General features: G+C 41.4%; 1 protein-coding gene across 2 annotated transcripts in view; it reads left to right on the top strand.

Moving 5' to 3' along the window:
* Nucleotides 1-19,382, top strand: part of CPPED1 (calcineurin like phosphoesterase domain containing 1) — a 118,642-nt gene that overhangs the window by 13,748 nt on the left and 85,512 nt on the right. For both annotated transcript variants that reach the window (XM_006146541.3, XM_006146542.3), the window contains exon 2: nt 4,199-4,417. In XM_006146541.3, the coding sequence (XP_006146603.1) occupies nt 4,199-4,417 (219 nt within the window). The remainder of the gene's footprint in view (nt 1-4,198; nt 4,418-19,382) is intronic.

The raw sequence follows: 19,382 nt of genomic DNA, 5'->3' as shown, positions 1-19,382 counted from the left end.
ATCACCTTTCCTTTCCTGGGTTCTGACTATGATGAGTTTCTTTCTCTTATGTGCCAAGCTTTTTGACCTTGTGGTCTTTACATTTGGTACCTTTCCTTCAGTGTATTCCTATCATTTTTTTTTTTTTTAATTTTTCATGGCTGGGTGGTTTTTCTAATTTTTGTCTCAGAAAAATTTTTTTTTTGTTTTTTTTTTTTTTTTTTTTAATGCATACTGTGAGAATAAGAGTCTCAAGGGAAGTCAGACTATGTCAGGGGGCAAATACAGGATTTCCTTAGAAAAGATAGAAAAGATGGTATCACAGCCTTCCTTGGCCCTTACAGATGTCAGTCAACTTATTCCTAGGCCCTGTCTTGGGGATGTCTCTCAATATGGTAAAATAAATCAATGCATATGTTGTTAAGAATACACTTTTGTAATGTAAAAAGCTGCCCTTTTGAGGATGGGAGAAGTAAACATTTACAAAAGATTCCTCCTTCTAGAATGAAGCAGTATAAGCCCCAAATATCTTTAATTCAGCCTTAATTAAAATGAAGATGAGACCAAAGACTTCCAGCTTCTGTGGCAGGAATCATAAGAGGATCCAGATGTTCTTGAGGATGCATAGCCCTGAATCATCAAATTACCATTATTAGATAAGGTAGACTGAGAATTGATATGCAAGCTGTCATTCATTTTATGTCAAATCTATTTATTTTGTACCTTGTCATCATAAAATCGAGATGCTAAGTTTTTACTAAGTAAACAAGTAATAATGGAAGATTTAGTTCCGTAACTTCCAGGACTGTTGACTTTTTGAGACTATTGACTGTTTGTCATGAGAAACTATTTGTTAGAATTTTCAGTGTGGGAAACTTTTTATAAATTCTGTTGTAGAAAATTGACTTATGCTGCATCTTCGGGGTGCCAGTCACCTCATTATCTGGTTCTGATTAATCTATCCAGTTTAAAGGGCTCTGCAAACACCCTTAGAGTAGGATAGTTAAAAGAATGCATTCAGTATAAAAAGGCTATTATTCAAGTAAGATAGATCAATGATGCTAACAATTAACTTTAAAACATAACGCAGAATTGTTCACCCTTTTTTCATGACACAGTGTTAATCTTTTCAGGAAGTCTTATCTCCTTGACCCTTTATTTCTAATGCCTGATTTATAGGTATCTATTGCAGTCTAACAAATCACTCTGAAATGTAATGACTTGAAACAGCAAGCATGTATTATTTCAGTTTGCATCAGGATTTTGGCTCAGCCTAGTTCAGTTTTCGTTTGCTTCACAGTCTTATAAGGCTTCAAAGCGTCAACTGGAGCTGTGTCTTCATCTGAAAGCTCAATGAGGGATCCTCTTCTAAGTTCACTCACATAGTTGCTGGCAAGATTCAGTTCCTCACGGGCTGTTGGCCATAGAGTTCCTTTTGTTTCTTGCCATGTCGGCCTCTCCCTGGGGCTCTTCACAACTGGCAGATTTATCTACATAGCAAGGGCTGAGAAAGAGAGGGGAAAGAAAGAGCAACAAGATGAAAGGCATGGTCTTTTTCTAGCCTACCCTAAAGGGGCACCCCATCATTGTATTCTCTTCATGGAAGTAGGTCACTAGGTGTGGCCACATCAAGGGGAAGGATATGGATCTTTGCAGGTTACCAGTCTTTCTCTACACATGGAGGGGACTCAATGAACATGAGCTGAATCTGTCAAGCATGCTGGGTCTCTGTCTTTCATGATGAGAGGCATGGCCCATGGTTTTGTGTGGTTCCTCTTCAGGTTGAGTTCCTGTCGATTGTGAGTTGACTGAGCAGCTGGGCTGTAGATCTAGGATTGGTGGGTTAACATGTACATGCCATTTGTTAAATAAATTGTGTAAAGGTACTTTTGCTTCACTTTTTTTTTTTTTGAGAGATTTTCACTGTAGGGCGCGTGCGCTCGCCAGACAGAGAGAGAGAGAGACATAGAGACAGAAAGCGAGAAATCACTCCCCAGGGGGGATGGTCACGCCGCAATCCCCTCTCCTCCATTCTCCTCTCGGGATCTTGGGCACGCACGCACACACGCCCGGCGTGAGTTTTTTAAGCCACCGGGTCCGGGACACGAACTGCGGTCGACTACGTGGGAATCCAGCAACATAGCCATTATGCTAACTGCTGGTTCCCACTTTTTTTTTTTTAAGTTCTGAGAAAAGAATAAGTGAAAGGAGACCTGAAGCCATAGATCCACTCTAAGATGACCCGGTATGGTGGGTGGGAGGGTGACTGAGGAATTTTAAAAAGTTACAACTGGCTTTTCCTTTTCGGGTGTTGTCTTAAATGTCACCACCTCAGAGGGGCCTTTCCTGTCCATCTAATTAAAATTAGCCATTGCTTCACTCTCAATTCTCTGCACAGCTCTTATCACCCCTCTTTCTCTGCTTCCTACTTATTTACTTGCTCATTGCCTGTCTTGCTCATGAGGACTAAGCCCCATGGGAACAGGGACCCTATCTGTGTTGGTCCCCCAATTATGACCAATACCTCACAAGAGGCCTGGCAGCCAACAGGTTCTCAATAAATACTTAATGACTCAAACACATGGACATGAACTTATTCTAAGGAGCTCCTTAGAGATTATCATGACTTCCAAAGGAAATGCCATTTGTCCAGCTAGTAGGCATAATACATTAATTTATCAAAAAAAAATACCAAAACAAAAACAACCTGAAGATTGGGGATTCTTAGACAGTGTTAGGTCACCAGATCCTGCCAGGGGAGTGAAAGTTCTAGATGCTGCTCCATAAGAGAGTCTTCATTTTCCATGTTTTCTTTTCTTTCTTTCTTTTTTTTAATAATTACTTATTTAACTTTATTTATTATTTTCAATTTACTATCAGGCACTTGTGCTCATCAGAGAGAGTCAGAGAGAGGGAAAGTGAAAAAGCAAGCCACCAGGTCTGGGGCATAAACCACAGTCAGCTAAGTGGGAGTCTGGCATCTTAACTATCATGCCACCTGGTGGTCCCATCTTTCTTTTCTTTTGGTTCCTTTGTTCCTTTTTTAAAATTTATTTATTTTTTTATTTGCTGCAGGGCGCATGTACTTACCAGAGAGAGACAGAGGGAAAGTGAGAAATTATCCCCCAGAGAGGATGGCCATCTGCAGTCCCTTCTCCTTCATTCTCCTCTTGGGATTTTGGGCACGCACACACACACACACACACACCCAGAGTATTTTTCAAGTTGCTGGGTCTGGGACTTGAACTGCACAGTCAGCTATGTGGGATCCAGCTGCCTTAGCCAACATGCCACTAGCTGGCCCAGTTTTACATGGTCTGTAATTATGATATTGCTTGATGAAAGGGCTCTGAGATCAGAAGAAAATAGTTCAAAAGCCAGGCTCCATGTGCCAGAGTGGCTATTGCAGCTCTGCAGAAGCAGGCCCTAGTGGCCGTTTGGGTGGATAAGGGCAGCGGTCTGAGGCCCACAAGGCCTCAGCCCAGTAGAAATAATGGGAAGTCCAAGCAGTGATTTCAACTCTGGGGGCCTGGTTGTAAAGAAGCCCCTCTCCACCCTAGCCTCACATATTGTTGATACCCACTTCATGCTGCCTTTGAAACATTAATGTCAATTTTTCTTTTCTTTTCTTCTTTTCATGTTAACTCTTTCATTTCAAGATTTCATTTCTGGCACTGCCTGTCCCACCAGATAGCCAAAGCTTCCAAGCGCCAAGTTCTATAATTAAAATTCCATCACATCCCCCAAAACTGTGCAAATGGTACCATTAACCCAGCAGAAAAGATTTGTAAGCACTTCACCTAGTAATTTAAATATAATACTCTGGCAATGTTCAATTTTTGGTATTTTTAATTCTAATTAAAAAACTATTATTTAACATTAATATCCCCTATATAATGTTCTGTTTTGGCTCTGCGCTTCAATTTGGCCATGTAGCCATTAAACAAACAGCTTGGTTTTGGGGCTGTAGCAGCCCACGTGGTTTATTCTGGCCTTTGGGAATCACCAGGTCCCAGGCATAATTAGTATAAATCAAAAATCCTCTAGCCTATGACAGGAAAATGGTATGTTTGAACAGCAGCTTATTAAAATGACCTACTTAATTTAAGAAAAATATTGTATCCACTTGCACAGTAACCTGGATGATTTCCCTGACAGATTTTATAACATTTCTCTCTTTTTTTCCTTTTTTCTTTTTTTTTTTTAAAAAAAAAAAAAGAAGAAGAAAGGGAATGGAAAGGCCCATTCTACTTCATCCAGGGTGCTGACCCACAGTTTGGACTGATGAAGGCCTGGTCCACAGGGGACTGTGACAACGGCGGTGATGAGTGGGGGCAGGAGATCCGTCTCACAGAGCAAGCTGTTGAGGCCATCAACAAGCTGAACCCAAAACCCAAATTCTTTGTTCTGTGTGGTGACCTCATCCATGCCATGCCAGGTGAGACTTAAAACATCACTGTGACCCTTTCTCCTTCAGTCAATCATGACTGCATTTATGCAGAGGGAAAATGATTTGTTTCAAAGACATCTTTATTCGGTGATAGCTCATTCCATCCCTTCATGACTGTGGCAGTATCACTGAACGTCAGAAAATGCATACTCATCTTATATTTAGAATTTGGTGAGATTAATCACAGTAATTAGGCAGAGCTACAGTTCTGATGATCAGAGCTTACTATGAAAAATGGAACAGATTCCTGTGTCACCTTTCTGCATTTCCAGGGACAAACGTGAACTGCTTCCTATATCCACAAATGTAATAGTTTTTCCTCTTCTTATGCTTTCAATTCCTCTGTGTGTGTTGCTCCATTTTTAATTGCAAGGGATAGAAATCCGACTTAAACTGGATTAATGTTTTGTTGAAATGTGCATATAAAGTGCAGGAACAGATCTGAGCTTCAGGTGCTGCTGGATCCAGGAACTCAGAGATTGTTAGCAGGACTTTGTTGTTCCATCCCTCGGCTCTTCTTTGTTTTTGGGTAGAACTCATTTACACACAGGCTCTCTCTAGGTAGCAGCTTAAGGGAGCTCTAAGTTTGTATCCTTCTTATGGAAACCACAACAGAAGGAAAGTCCCTCATTTTTGGTGATCCAGTCAAAGTCCTAGTCCAACACTTATCTAGCTCACATGGCCCCCAGAAGCCAGGGTGTGCAGTCAGATCCTCTGCAACCACACGTTATAAAAAACAGGATGGTTTCCTTAAAAAAAGAGTAAGACACTGGAATGCAAAAATAACAGCTGCGTTCTGGAACTTCTTTATTTTTTCTACTCTGATGTTTTTCTCTTCCAAGCAAGAATAGAGGCCAGTGAGCAAATATAAGCAAGTGCTTCTGTCTGTGAGGGAGGCAGAGCTGGTTTTACTTTACCTTGTAAATCAAGACTGCATCTTGCTGAGATTTCTGACTCCTGTAGAAATTGAGACACTCTGCAGGAGGCCTAGACATACCAGGGCTTGCATATCTGGCAGCCTATCTGTTCAGAGCAAAACCCATAACGATGGTGCAGGAATGGACAGAGGACAGCCAGGAGTTGCTCTCTCTCAAGTCCAGGGGTTATAACAAACAGGAATAACCCTCAGACCTCCCTTCATTTTTTACTCCTGTTTCATACACAGTCATGCATGTGCCCATGTCATTGACTCCTACCCGTAGAACCCAGTGACATCTCTGGTGGAACAGATGTTGGGGCTATGCAAAAGTGGTGGCACAGGACCATGGGATCATAGGTAGTGGACAAAGACCTGAATCAGAGTTCAGGTAGCCAGGATGCTAGCCCCACATCTGCCACTAATGTAGTGAGTACCATGTGGACAAACCCTTTGCCTTCTTAGGGCCTCCATTTCTGAGCCAAGAGCCCATCAAAATAGCAAGAATTTAAAACTTCCAACAGGCTATAGCTACATGCTACAGAGAGGTGAGCATCGTAACAGCTGAGTGCAGAAACACATACCCAAGGATGGTTGTGAGTTTTGTCTTATAGCTCCTTATAAACTTGGCCAGCCTTGGCGACTGGGCTGACGGCTCCTGGGTACCAATGTTATACAATACCCAGGTGGTTATAGTGTGCCTGGGCTTCTAAAGGAGTTAGAGGTCATAGTAGGACTCAGAATTTCCTCAGGTAAATCAAGGTAATATGTTAGTTGGCCAAACAGATTAGACCTGCTTCTAAATGTCAATGGTCTAATTTTCTGTTAGCCAGTTTCAGGTAAACCAAGCTAATAAGTCAGTTAATCAAACAGATCAAAGCTGTTTCCAAATGGTCTGATTTGCTGTTAGCCAGTCTCTTGGGGATTTATACTCATGTGGCCCCATGTGTATGTTAACTGGAGAGTCACTCTGGACCACACAGAGAGCAAACTTCTGTTTTTATTGAACATTTGAAGATAAGATTCCAAATTTAACATTTTTCTGTCCAGTGGTTTCTTTTTTTTCAAATACAGTATTGCCAGACTCACTAGAATTATATAACATGTCTTGTCGATGTTTACCAACTAGTTCTGAGTTATGTTAATGTATTCGGTCATATTTCAAAGTCAGATTTAAAGTAAAAGCTTTCCATGCAGTTACATTGCTCCTTAAATAAAATATACTGGACACAGTAAACTAAAAGTTACGGTTTTTACGATTAGCTCCACCAGTTGGTCAGAAGACCTCATAAATGTGAACTGGCAGACTTTTGAACATGTATTTTATATTCAGTGCAACTCTAGCAGAATTCATAATCTATTATGAAGATTTGGACTGTTTTGTGGGGTGTTAACTGAGCCAGTGAAAGACTGTAACTATTTTGAATATCATGGTCTGAGATTAAACAGAACATTTTAAAACTAGTTACCATTTTTTAATATGCAATAAGTGGTTTCCCTCTCATTTAGCTCATACACAGGGGCAGACACTAGAAAAATAATTATTTGCTTTGACTGCTTAGCACATTGTTAATTAACAAATGCATATATTAATAAGCAGATAAAATCAGAAAGCATACTGTTAATTCTGTCATAAATAATATCTTGAGCCAAGTAGATTTAAGTTTAGAATAGAGAAAAATAACTTTTGGAGTAATACTGTAATGCCTTTTTTAATGAAAGTAATAACATGCTTTTCCATTATAAATGTCCATCGTAATAGTCATTCATCCACAGATGAACTAGGCACGTAGAGAACTAGGTGCCATCTACAGCACTAGAAGCTGTGGATATAATAGTGGAAATGAGAGAAGGACTGTCTATGGAGTCTGGAGTCTGAAAGGAGAAGCATAAAAACAGGGCTGGTAAGAGGAGTCTTTAGTGCCCAGCCTATAGGAAGAAGCCCAAGAAATGCAGGCTTCTTTGATTCTGACAAAGCCCATTTATTTTGAAATGCCTGTTTTCATTCTGTAGACTTCTTTTTGGTAATCTTGGTATTTCTTATTTTATAAAGCTTCTCTAGGGATAAGCCACATTATAAGTAGCAAATGAAGATTTGCACAAATATTGAGACCATTGATTTTCAATCCTTCACTTTTAAGCCCAGGGTTACTTTGGTCAGTCTTAGTGACACAGAGACATCAGCTCACTGATATTGTCCCCAAGAGCCTTGTTAGATTTCAGCAATTAGGAGTGGAGCTGGCAAATCCAAATGCAGTGAAGGTGCTAGAGATTCCTTTGAGCCTTTATAACAATTTGTTACTAACACACACAGCTGTTCCTGTTTATTAAAAACCACACAACACAGCTAATATGGGGTAGAGTCTACCCTCCATAGTAAGTCTCCTTGAAGAGGTCTTTGTGTGGTGACCTCCACTTGGCAGCTGCTGGATGATTTGATTTTAGTTGATGGTTTAGCCTCAGGAATGTAAATGTGGAATGCCTCGTTCTGTAAAGGGAGGTGAGCCCATGTTAGATGTGTGTATGATTCTTGTTGCTGCTGAGACAGATTATCACCAAATCCATAGCTGAAATCAACATGTATTTATTCTGTCACAGTTTGGGAGGTGAGAAGTGCAGCATGAGTCTGCAGGGCCATGTTCCTTCTAGAGGTTCTAGCTCCTAGGATATGCCCACATTCCTTGGCTCATGGCCCCATCTTCCCTCTTCAAGGCCAGTGGCATAGCATCTTCCCCCCATCCCCTCATCTTCTCTAGGGTCCTCTGACTCTTGCTCTTTTATAGGCCCCATGATTATATTGGCCCATCCAGATGACTCAGGATAGGCTCTCCATCTTATGATCCTTAGTTTAATCACACCTACAAGTTCCCCTTTTGCTATATAAGGTGGCATATTTACAAGTTAGGATGTTGGAAATCTTGAGGGGGAGGGGCGTTATTCAACATCCCACAGATGGCATGGGATGTAATTGAGGGTCTGCTGATGCCAGAAAGCATGCTGCTAGCTCACCTACTCATTACACTCTTGCAAAGGAGGTGTCATTTTAACAGATGGGGAAACTGGCTCAGAGCAGTGAAGTACTTATTCCAAGGCTGCTCAGCCTGTAAGTGACTTAAGCTCATCTGTTCCTCATGTGCTTTCCACTACACCCTTGTGACTTATGGGTTGTCTCCCAGAGCAGCAGCTGGAGCTGTTAGAAAAGTGGAATCTCTGCCCTACTCAGAGCAAGGAGGTCAGAATCAACTTTTTTTTTTTTTCTTTTTAAGGTTTTTGCCGTAGGGTGCATGCACTTACCAGAGAAAGACAGAGAAAGTAAGAAATCATCCCCCCGACCCCCCAGTGGGGATGGCCATGTTGCAGTCCCTTCTTCATTCTCCCCTCAGGATTTTGGGCACACACACACACATTCCCATTGTGATTTTCAAGCTTACAGGTCTGGGACTCAAACCACAGTTGGCCAGGGTGGGACCAACTGCATTAACCACCATGCCACCTGCTGGCCTCAGAATCAGCATTTTTAAAAGATTCCCCAGATAGGTCTCAGGGTCAGTAAGGTTTGAGAAATGCTCCCTAAACTAAACTGCACAGGACTCTGTTTTTTTTTGCTTTCGGCGTATATTATATATCACTGCTGCGTGTTTACACATGATTTGTGAAAATTCATTTGAACTGTTAAAGATAATGGTGTTTTCTAAGAGAACCATCATTCCTTTAGACTTTAATGTTCACCCTTCAAAGGGAAATTCTTTAAGTTTGTAGGTTTGTTTTGCTATTCAAACAGCAGCTTGAACAAAGTAGGGTGACCTCTCTCTTGCAGGACTTCCAAAATGGCACTTTGATACTCAAGAAAAGAACCTCACATGCAGCTTTGAAAAGGCCTTTTATTTGGACTATTCAGGAAAGCTACAGCTGGCTCCTTGATTTGGGTCATGCGCTTGTACATAATCCCTTATCTGCTGTTCCAAAGTTCAGAAAGCTCTGACAACTATGTGTTTTTTTCTTTAAGTTTGTATTAACTCAGTTGGCAGCAAAACTGCCCTGACTGACATTTATAGTCTTTTATTCATCCTTTCACCCTGCTTAGTGAGAATACTTGTTGTTCTGTTTAGCTTTGTTTTTAATGAGAGAGAGTATGCAGGAGTGAGGAAGGAGAGAGAGGATTTCTTTGTTTTTCCTTTTTTTCTAGTCTGCTATAGGGTATATGCTCTCACCAGAGAGAAAGGGGGGCTGGGGGGAAGAAAAGAGAGAAAAAGAGGAGGGGATGGCCACACTGCAGTCCCTTCTCCATTCTCCTCTCAGGATTTTAGGTATGCATGCACATGCACCTGGCTTGATTTTCAAGCCATGTGGTTTGGGACTCAAATCGTGCAATTGGCCATGTGGGACCTAACTACTTCCTAGCTCAAGAGGGTTTTTTAAAAGTTCATTTCACTTTATACTCATGATACAGCATGCATAGTGTGAGAGAAGAGAGGGAAGCTCTCTTGTCAGGGTCTAGTCATGCCATGATCCCCTTTCCCCAGCCCTCTAGCTCCTCAGGATTCTGGGCACATGTGCATGTACCTGGTATGCTTTTTAAGCTGACTTAGGGATCTGAACCCCCGGTAGGCCATGTGGCTTTCCATCACTGCAGTTCTCTGTTGCTGATTATACCACCAGACTGGACTGCAATAGGTATTTTTGACAGGTTCTTACCATCTTTTGATTCTTCCTGCCCCAGCCTCCTGACTGTCTAGGACTATAGCACCACCATATCTGGCCTGTTTCAGTTGGGCTGGGAACAGAACTCAGGCCTCCTGTGTGGCCCCAGCCAATGCAGAGTGGTGCCCTCCCACTTGTGTTACCGTGGCTGGCAGGGAAGATTTGTGTGTTTTGCTTGTGAACTGTCACTGGGTTCCATTATGGGGTGCTGCCCAAGCCCCAGCTCTAGGTGGTAGAGTAGTCCCCTTTTATTAATGGTTTTGATTTCTGCAGTTTGTTGCCTGCAGTCAGTGTGGTCTGAAAATAGGTGAATACAGTACAATAAAATAGTTTGAGATTGTGAGAGACATAGTCACTTAACTTTTATTACAGCTATTGTCAAAATCATTCTATTATTAGTGTTACTAATTTCCTACTGTGCCTAATTTATAACTTAAACTTTATCATATTTATGTATGTACAGGAAATCCATAGAATATGTAAGATTCAGTACTATCTGCGGTTTCAGTCATCCACTGGGGCCTTGGCATGTGTCCCCTGCTCTCTGCCCTGTATTACTATTTGAAACACTTTATGTTCCAAATAAGGTTGTGCCCCAAGGGTCTTAGATAAGAACTTACAGATTTACAAAACTGATACTTTTCAAATCGTAAAAAAAAAAAAAAAAAAAAGAAAGAAAAGATAAGGAAACCTCTCATCACTAAAAGCAGAGGCTTTTCCCTTATTCTCATTTAATGTAGTTTCCCAAGTTAAATTCTGCACATGAATTGCACAGAAATCACATTTTAGGTTCAAAGTTAAAATGGTTCCAGACATCTTACATTTGAATTTTGGGAACCCATTCTGTTGGGACCAAAGTGACTCAATATGAAAATGAAATTGAATTCAGAAATATTCTGACAATTTTGGAGGAGAAGATGCATACAGAAAAGCGATGTTGCTATCGATAAGTGCAGAATAATCCACTTAGGTAGAAAAGGCTTAAACTTCAAGGTAGAAGAGAGCTGGGCTTCTGCAGATACGGCTGCAGAAACCTGGAGAGAAGAGGAAGTGAATCAACAGTGTGGTGGTTAAGAAATGATGTATAGTGATTTAATGTATGAATAATAATAAATTAAAAAATAATAAAATAAAAAAAGATCAATAATGATTTTTAAAAAAAAGAATGGGACATACTATGGGGCTGTAGAGTGACTGGTAAGTGGAATTGTGCTTTTCCACTAGGAAAAAAGCCGGAGTGTGACCTTAAAGTTCTATTTCATCTATTCAGTAGTTTAACTTTTCACCTTACATTGGATACACAGGTCTGGCCCAAGATCTCAGTAAGAGTAGCCTTGGCATGATGACTATCAAGGCTCTTTGCCTACTGGACATCTGTAATTCTTTAATGAACATACAGAGCTGAGGAAAGAGAATGCTTTGGTGCACGAGGCTTCAGGCAAGGAATAGAGCCATTTGTCCTTCCGTAGATCACACAGTCTGGGAAGGTTGGCATTCGTTTTCCTCCAGCTCGGTAGGCACAAACATGTGAACATAATTCTGGTCCAAGACAGAGTATGATAAGCAAAGCCTCTGAGGCATCATTTTGAAAACCAAAGCCAGGATTAAGGACCTGGCCAGGAAAGGGCCTTATCTCATGCCTGCAACCTCTCCAGGTTCAGTTTTCTCCAAGCTTAGTCCTGAGTTGGTAAAGGGCTGTCTCTCTCTGTCTGTCTTTTTTTTTTTTTTTTTTTGGAGAGGTTTTTGCTATAGGGCGTGTGCGTTCTCCAGAAAGACAGAGACAAAGAGATAGAAAGTGAGGAATCACTCACCAGGGGGCATGGCCTGCACCATAATCCTTTCTCCTCCATTCTCCTCTCTCGATCTTGGGCATGCACACAAACGTGCCCATTGTGGGTTTAAGCCATCAGGTCCAGGATTCAAACCACGGCCATCTACATGAGAGTCCAGCAACGTAGCCATTATTCCATCTGCTGGTCCCTGTGTGTGTGTGTCTTTATTAGTGTATGTTTTCATTTAGTGCCCTGCACTCTTACGCACCTGGAATGTATTCAGTGGCTGCAAGTGAAGTAAATCACTTTCTCACGGTCTTTAGCAAGCCGCCCCTCACGTGGTAGGCACCTAGGACAGTTTCTGGAATGATGAATAAACAGTCAGTCCATTCATTGCACACATCTGTGTTGAGTGCCCACTTTGTGCCCGGTGCTTTTCTAGATGTTGGCACTACATCAGTGAATAAAACACAGATCTGTTCTTGGCCTAGAATTAAACACATGGTAGTGTAAAATCCTTCTTTAGGGTAGATGTGGATCTGTTTTATTGCTATGTTATTAGATTTTTAAATTTCATAGCTAGTATACCAATATATTCTCTTTGTAAAGATTTAAAATCTGTATCTAGAATAAGCAGTGAACTCTCTCCAAGTCTTTCTCTTGAGGTTACCATAGTTAACAATGTGTATGTAGGTAAGCAGTCTTTGTTTTAAAATTGATTAATTTATCATTATTATTTTTTAATTTGACCAGAGAGAGAAAGAGAGAGAAAAGTGAGAAAGCAAGCTGATAGGTCTGGGACTCGAACTGTGGTCAGCCATGTGGGAGTCCAGCACCCTCACCACCACACCACCTGCCGACCCCAACAACCTTTTCTTAAATATAAGCATGATCATACCATGCACGGTATGATTTCTTTGTTCTCTGTCTGGAAAAATCTTTTTATATTGGTACTTACAGATTCATGTCAGGCTTTTAATAACTGCCTTGTACTCCGTGGTAGGGAATTTCATACTTGGTTAACTCAGAGTGATGATCTTGGTAAGTCCAGGTTGTCTAATACTTGGTAAGTCCAGTTAGTCTAAATAATGCTGCTGTGAGCATTCTCGGATGCACTCTTATTAGTTAGATAAGTTACTATTTTAGGGTTGAAGTTGAAGTGGAACGGCTGGGTTTGGGATCTACTCTAGCATCTGCTGTGAGTGAACATGAGCCAGTTTGCTTTCTGGTTCCCTGGGGGACATCTCTCAGGGACAGGGACAGACCAGCACTTTCCACATTATCTCTTTTGTGCAACTCACAGGCTTGGCACTTATCATTACAAATGATAAATTCCTGCACTGCCTACCACCTCATAGGTACCCAGATAGTTCTCAGTGAACAAAACCCCTTTGTCCATGTTAAAGTCAGATCTGCTTTTTTAAAAAAAGATGATCAGTTAATTTACATTCACTTCCTGAGATGTATAATTAGCCTCACATTTTAATTGGAGGCACCTCCTCCAGCCTACAAGAAATGCCAAGATTTAAAGACAATTTACCATACAGTTAAACATACAGAAACATAAAAAGAAAGTTATATGTATGCAAGAAAGTGATGCCTCAGTTAAAATATTACCAGGCCCCAGAATGGGCCAGGGTTATCTGTGCTTTGATTTTCCTTGAGGTTGTGTGCAGACCGAATGCTGAGTATTAACCTGAGAGCAATCACCAAGCCCCTGGGCGCCCTCACTCCTTCACATCCATTATAAGCCGTGAGCATGGCCAAGCAATCAGTGACAATACCGCCTTTCTGCTGAGGCTGATTAAAAGTGGTTTGAACTAATTTACCAATATTACTAATTAGCAAACTTGGAGCATTACTTGAAAAGTTGTGTCTGATTAGGTATGTGATCATTCTTCCACCCCTGCCAGCATCTGGCACGTGGTGAAGTGGCAGAGGTGCTGCACTGGCTGCCAGCTGTGTCAGCTCTACTCTGAGTCAGGGCTTCTTAGCCTATTTTACACCTTGGATCCCTTTTGCAGGTTGGTGAAGCTACTGGACCACATCTCAGAATAATATTTTTAAATGCATGAAATAATATATATAGGATTTCCAAGGAAACTAGTTATATTGAAATACAGTTATGAAATTCCTTTTTAATTTTATGATAGTGATACATTTCTTCGTTGATGTGTCATATATAACATGATATAACAACAGGCCCAGTAACTACCATGATTGCAAACTGGTGATGTGCTAAAACAATACTCTCGAGTTTCTACAACTGTAATGTGATAGGAAAAAATCCATGTGATTTTTGTTGGTGAAAAAATGTTTACAAAAATTTCCTTCTGAAGCATTAAGTAATACAATATCCAAAAGGGTGATCCCTTCCTTCCTTCGTTCCTTCCTTTCTTCTTTCCTTCCTTCCTTTTAATTATTGCCAGAGGGTGTTTGCTAGAAGGAGACAGAAAGAGAAGAAAAATCATTCCCAGTGAGGCATGGTCATACCACAGTCCCTTCTCCATTTCTCTGTCCTGTCTGGATTTGTGGCATGCATGCACATACACCTAGCTTCTAGGTCTGGGATTTGAACCACATTGTTGGCCCTGTGGAATCTAACTTCCTTAATCACTAGGCTATGGGGCTTGTACCTTCATGAGCAGACTTTGTCCAGTCAGTGAGCCCCATAAAATGGGGAAAAGTCTAGTTATTTGCATATATGATTTAGGGAGTGGAGTGAGAGAAGGCCTGTAGTTGGGCTAGCTGACGGTATGGTGCTTAAGGTGGCCGGATCCCATAGGGCCAACTGTGTAGTTCTATCCTGGACCCAGTGGCTTGAGAAACAGGCTGAGCACATATGAGGATATGCCCAAACTCCCGAGAAGAACGGTGGAAGTAAAGGACTTGTGGCATGTCCATCCTCCCAGTGGGTGCTTACTCATTTTCTCTCTCTGTCTCTGTCTCTGTGTCTCTCTCCAGCAAGCCCATGTGCCCTACAGCAGATTACAAAAAAGGAAAGGTCCATAGCTTTCATCATATCCTTTAAGGGATCTGTGATGGTTAATTTTGTCTGTCAACTTGACAGGGCTGAGGGATGCCCAGGTATTTGATGAAACATGATTTCTGGGTATGTCTATGAGAGTGCTTCTGAAAGAGACCAGCATTTGAATCAGACCAAGTAAAGAAGACCTGCCCTCACACGCGTGGGAGGGCATCATCCATTGAAGCCCAGACAGAACAAATAGGTAGAGGGAAGACAAACTTGTCCCGTTTGAGCTAAACATACGTTTCTCATGCCTTCAGACATTGGTGCTTCTGCTTCTCAGGCCTCTGGGCTCAGACCAGGACTTAATATCATCAGCCCCCGACTCTGAGGCCTCCAGACTTGGGCTAAATTAAACCACCAGCTTTCCTAGGCCTCCAGCTTACAGATAGCAAATCATAGGGCTTCCATAACCATGTGAGCCAATTCCTATAATAAACTTCTTTGTGTCCATCCATGTATCTCCTTTGGTTCTCTGCAGAACCCTGACCAATCCAGGCTCCATGATTCAAAAAAAGGATGAGCACCTCTGAGGAACAAAGGGCAGGACTGGTCTGTGATCCAAACACTCTTGATTTCTGCTGCCAGCTGGGGATACTTTCCCTCATGGCCCACTGTGACTGTAGGCACCATTAGCAAAGAGCCTGTGGCAATCCACCCAGAGACGGAGACGCTGGACCAGCCCTCTCAGCAGAACTGCATAGCCTCCTCCCACCAGCACCCCTCCTTGGAGTTTTCTGGAGCTGGGGAAGGGTGCTGCAGGAGCACAGAGTCTCCTGGCAAACTGATATGTAGTCTGAGCTGGTGATTTTCTAGGTCTGCCGCTGACTGGAATATTTACGACTTCTCTTTCATTGTTGTTTTTGCGCTAAATACTCATTTCCTGTAATTGGAACATTTCACCTCGTTGATGAGCCTGTTTTCTGCAACTAAATGAAGTACTCAAAAGGAGCATGATCCCAAAGGGGTTCAATTACCAGGTAACTGGTCAAATGATCAGACTGTGAAATACAGAAAATAATGAGGGTTGGGAAAATGGAGCACTTAAATGCCGAAACAGCTGAAGACATAAATTTAGCAACTGCCAGAATTTAGAAATTCACCTGCATGTCTCATACTCCGTTTTTCCCATTCCCTAAGTGGTTTATTGGGAAAATGTGGTTGGTCCAGTTTAATATATATTACTTGATTTTTATGAAAATTTTACTACTCCTTTCTTATCTTATATATTATTTGGATGAAATACTACTGCTATAATCCATAAATATTCTTTTGAAGAAATTATGTATTGATCTATGAAGTAGTGGCTTTAGAAATTTCACTCATATAATATACCTTTGTTAATCTTTATTTTTTTCCTGAAAGCACATTAAAGCATATTTTATCTCATACCAAAGCCTCGTATTATATCAAGCAGTTAAATCTGTTTTATTAATTGTACCCTAAGTTGGTTAATAGTACAGATTCAACAGTGAGTTGCCATAAATTTCTGAGAGCAGCCAGTATAATACGCTTTAGCTATTAGATGCAAAATTAAATGAATCTTGTCTAATAACATGTATAATTTAAGAACCGGTAGAACCTGATTAAGCCTGATCTGTTAACAGTGTGGTGCTGGATCACTTCATGAGTAATGTTTATGCCTGCAAAGTTTTAGATCAGTGAATTTACATACCCCAATTAATTAGGAAACGATACCGAAAAGCATTAGAGATGGAAAGGATTATGGCTCCATAAATTCTCTGGGACTAGATGAAAGTAAATGTGTTTAATTGGAGGCATACATCATTTTCTTAAGTTTCACTCAAGGCTCCGTGTGCCACCAGATCCCCAGTGCCATGTGCAGGACATTGTCTTAAGCGTAGTGCCCTCCTGTTCCACCGGACCTTGACTACAGCTGCCAAAGTCAAAACATTTAACTTTTATTCATTTATTCATGTGTTTGTCAAATCGATAACAGGAAATAAATATTGAGAGTCTGCTTATGTGCCTGGCACTGCTTGGTGGGAAACGAGCACAGTGCCTGTCCTCGGGAAGCTGGCCGGCTGGTCAGGGACGGGGACATGACCCTTCAGGGCACATACATGAAACAGAATGGTGGTCCATCAGTGAGTGACCCACAGGATGATGTGTAGTGCTGGGAGGGGATTTGGTGCGAAGCCCCGTTTTGTGGGTAAGTTAGAGATGGTTCCAGCTTCCTTGAAACTAGAAGATTGGGTAGCAACTTCCATGCTCTTATTTAAAAAAAAATAATAATAATCAAATCACACAGTATCAAAAGGAATCCAGAAAGAAACTCAAAATGTTCCTGTACCATTGACCCACTTCTTGGAGAAACTGAGGAGCTTTTTCATGATGGAAAACAGTCATGCTTATGTACACTAGCATATATAGCTTTTTGTTAGAAAGATGCAAATGAGAACAAAAAAGAAAAAGACTATTTAAACTGTTGACTGTGTTTTTGTTGTCAGCTTCCATGGCAGCATGTGCACATGTGTCTCACTGTTTTCAGTGGACAGGATACCAGCATGTATTTAATTAGTCCCCAACTGGTAAACACTGATGTGTGTCCAGGGTCTTGCCATGACCAGTACTCGAGGACCCCTCCTTGTGCCTGGACCTTTGTGTGCTGGGGCAGCAGTGAAGAACATGCGCAGTGAGTCAGATGGCTTACATTCAAATCTTGGCCCTGCAATGTTTTATTTTAATGGCTTTATTGAGATGTAACTCCCATACCTTACAATTCACCCTTTAAATTCCTTGATTTTCAATGTATTCATAACCATGAATGTGTGAAAACATCACCACAACCAATATTAAAATGTTTCCTTAAAGAATTGTTTATATCATTTTATTATTATGTTGACCAAAGAAAGAGAGAGAAGAAAGGGAAACTGAGAAAGCAAGCCACCACCAGGTCCAGGATTCAAATCGTGTTCAGCCATGTGGGAGTTCAGTGCCTTAACCACCATGTCCCATGCTGGCCCCAATATTAGAACATTTTTATCAACCTAAAAAGAAACTTCATACTCTTAGCTGTCGTCCACCATTTCCCTCTACCTACCACCTCGCCCTATGCACCTGCTAATCTACTTTTGATCATTTTCAATTTGCCTATTGTGGACATTTCTGAGAAACAGAACTGTACAATATGTGGCTGTTTATGACTGGCTTCTTTCACCTAGTTTAATGTTTTCGAGAGTCATACATGTTCTAGCTGTTGCTGGATAATACTGTTGTATGGATATACCACATTTTATTTATTAACTGTGACTGAGAGGATTTGTTTTTACTTTTGCCATAGGGTGCATGTGCTCACTGGAGAGAGAAAGAGAAAAGGCGAGAAATCACCCCACACCTCAGGGGGATGGCCACACCACAGTCCCTTCTGCTCCATTCTCCTCTCAGGATTTTGGACATGAATGTACACATGCCCAGTGTGATTTTCAGGCCAGCCAGTCCAGGGCTCAGACTGCAGTCAGGCATGTGCGAGCCTAGCATCTTACCACTACGCCACCTGCTGGCCCTGAGAGGATATTTTTAATTGGAAATTAAAGTCCCAGGGAAGTATGTACAAGGAGGTTCCAAGAGTCGTCCATGGCCTGCCTTGAAGCAAACCCCAGATTTGTTATCTTAAATAGCCTAGAATCTATTGGGTTGTCTGAAAAGTCATGATGCATTTTTGCATAGAAAAATGAAAAAAAAAATACATGTGACAGCCCAATATTTATACGACTATAACTTCATTTTTTCCCCCATAGTTTGAATCAAGGACACTTGAAGAGTAACCCAAATTTTTGGAAAATAGATAGCAAGTTTACTGTTCTTCATTACCTTTCCATTATCCGTAGCTTTTATTTATATCTTCTTAACAAGTCACTTCAGAGAACAGTTTTACCTGATTGATCCCTTCTCAGGTAAACTTAAGTGGCCATGAGCAATTAAGAAGAGCCACAAGAGCACTGTGACTGGGAGTACCCTGGTCACAGTGTGGAGCCACCGAAGTAGCTGCATGATGGAGCAGTTCTGTCTTCATCCCTTTTTGCAGGTGAGCACACTGTTAGGCCACATGGCTTGCCCAGCAGCACCCAGCAGGTGGTAGTGATGCTGCAGTTCTAGCTCAACTTCAGAAACCCAGAACCCAAAGCTTGGACTGTTCTATCTCTGTCTGAGAATTATAGGTGCCCTACAGTAAATCTGTTTATCTGCTGTCCCCTAATGGGCCAAGGCCGCATGAAAACCAGAAGACAGTACCAAAGAGGGCAGACAGGCTTTCCCTGCTCGAATTTGATGACAGCCAGTGCTAGATGTCCTTTTGGATCTATACTTGTGTGATACAGAATGAAATGTCTCTGTATCTCAGGGCAAAGCCACATTTCTGTAAATGGAAACAGAAATGCTTAGTTACAATCTAGGCCATCCTGCCAGCCCTGGGCCGCATCAGCATTATCAGGTTTAGGTTAATAAGATGATACTGCCATGGGGATTGCCTCTCTTTGTTTAAAAGACCAGGGCAGCAGTACTCAAAAATGTCAC

The sequence above is a fragment of the Tupaia chinensis genome, unplaced genomic scaffold (genome assembly GCF_000334495.1).
Source record: "Tupaia chinensis unplaced genomic scaffold, TupChi_1.0 Scaffold000182_1, whole genome shotgun sequence".
Taxonomy (NCBI): domain Eukaryota; kingdom Metazoa; phylum Chordata; class Mammalia; order Scandentia; family Tupaiidae; genus Tupaia; species Tupaia belangeri.
This window is presented reverse-complemented; position numbering and strand designations above follow the sequence as displayed.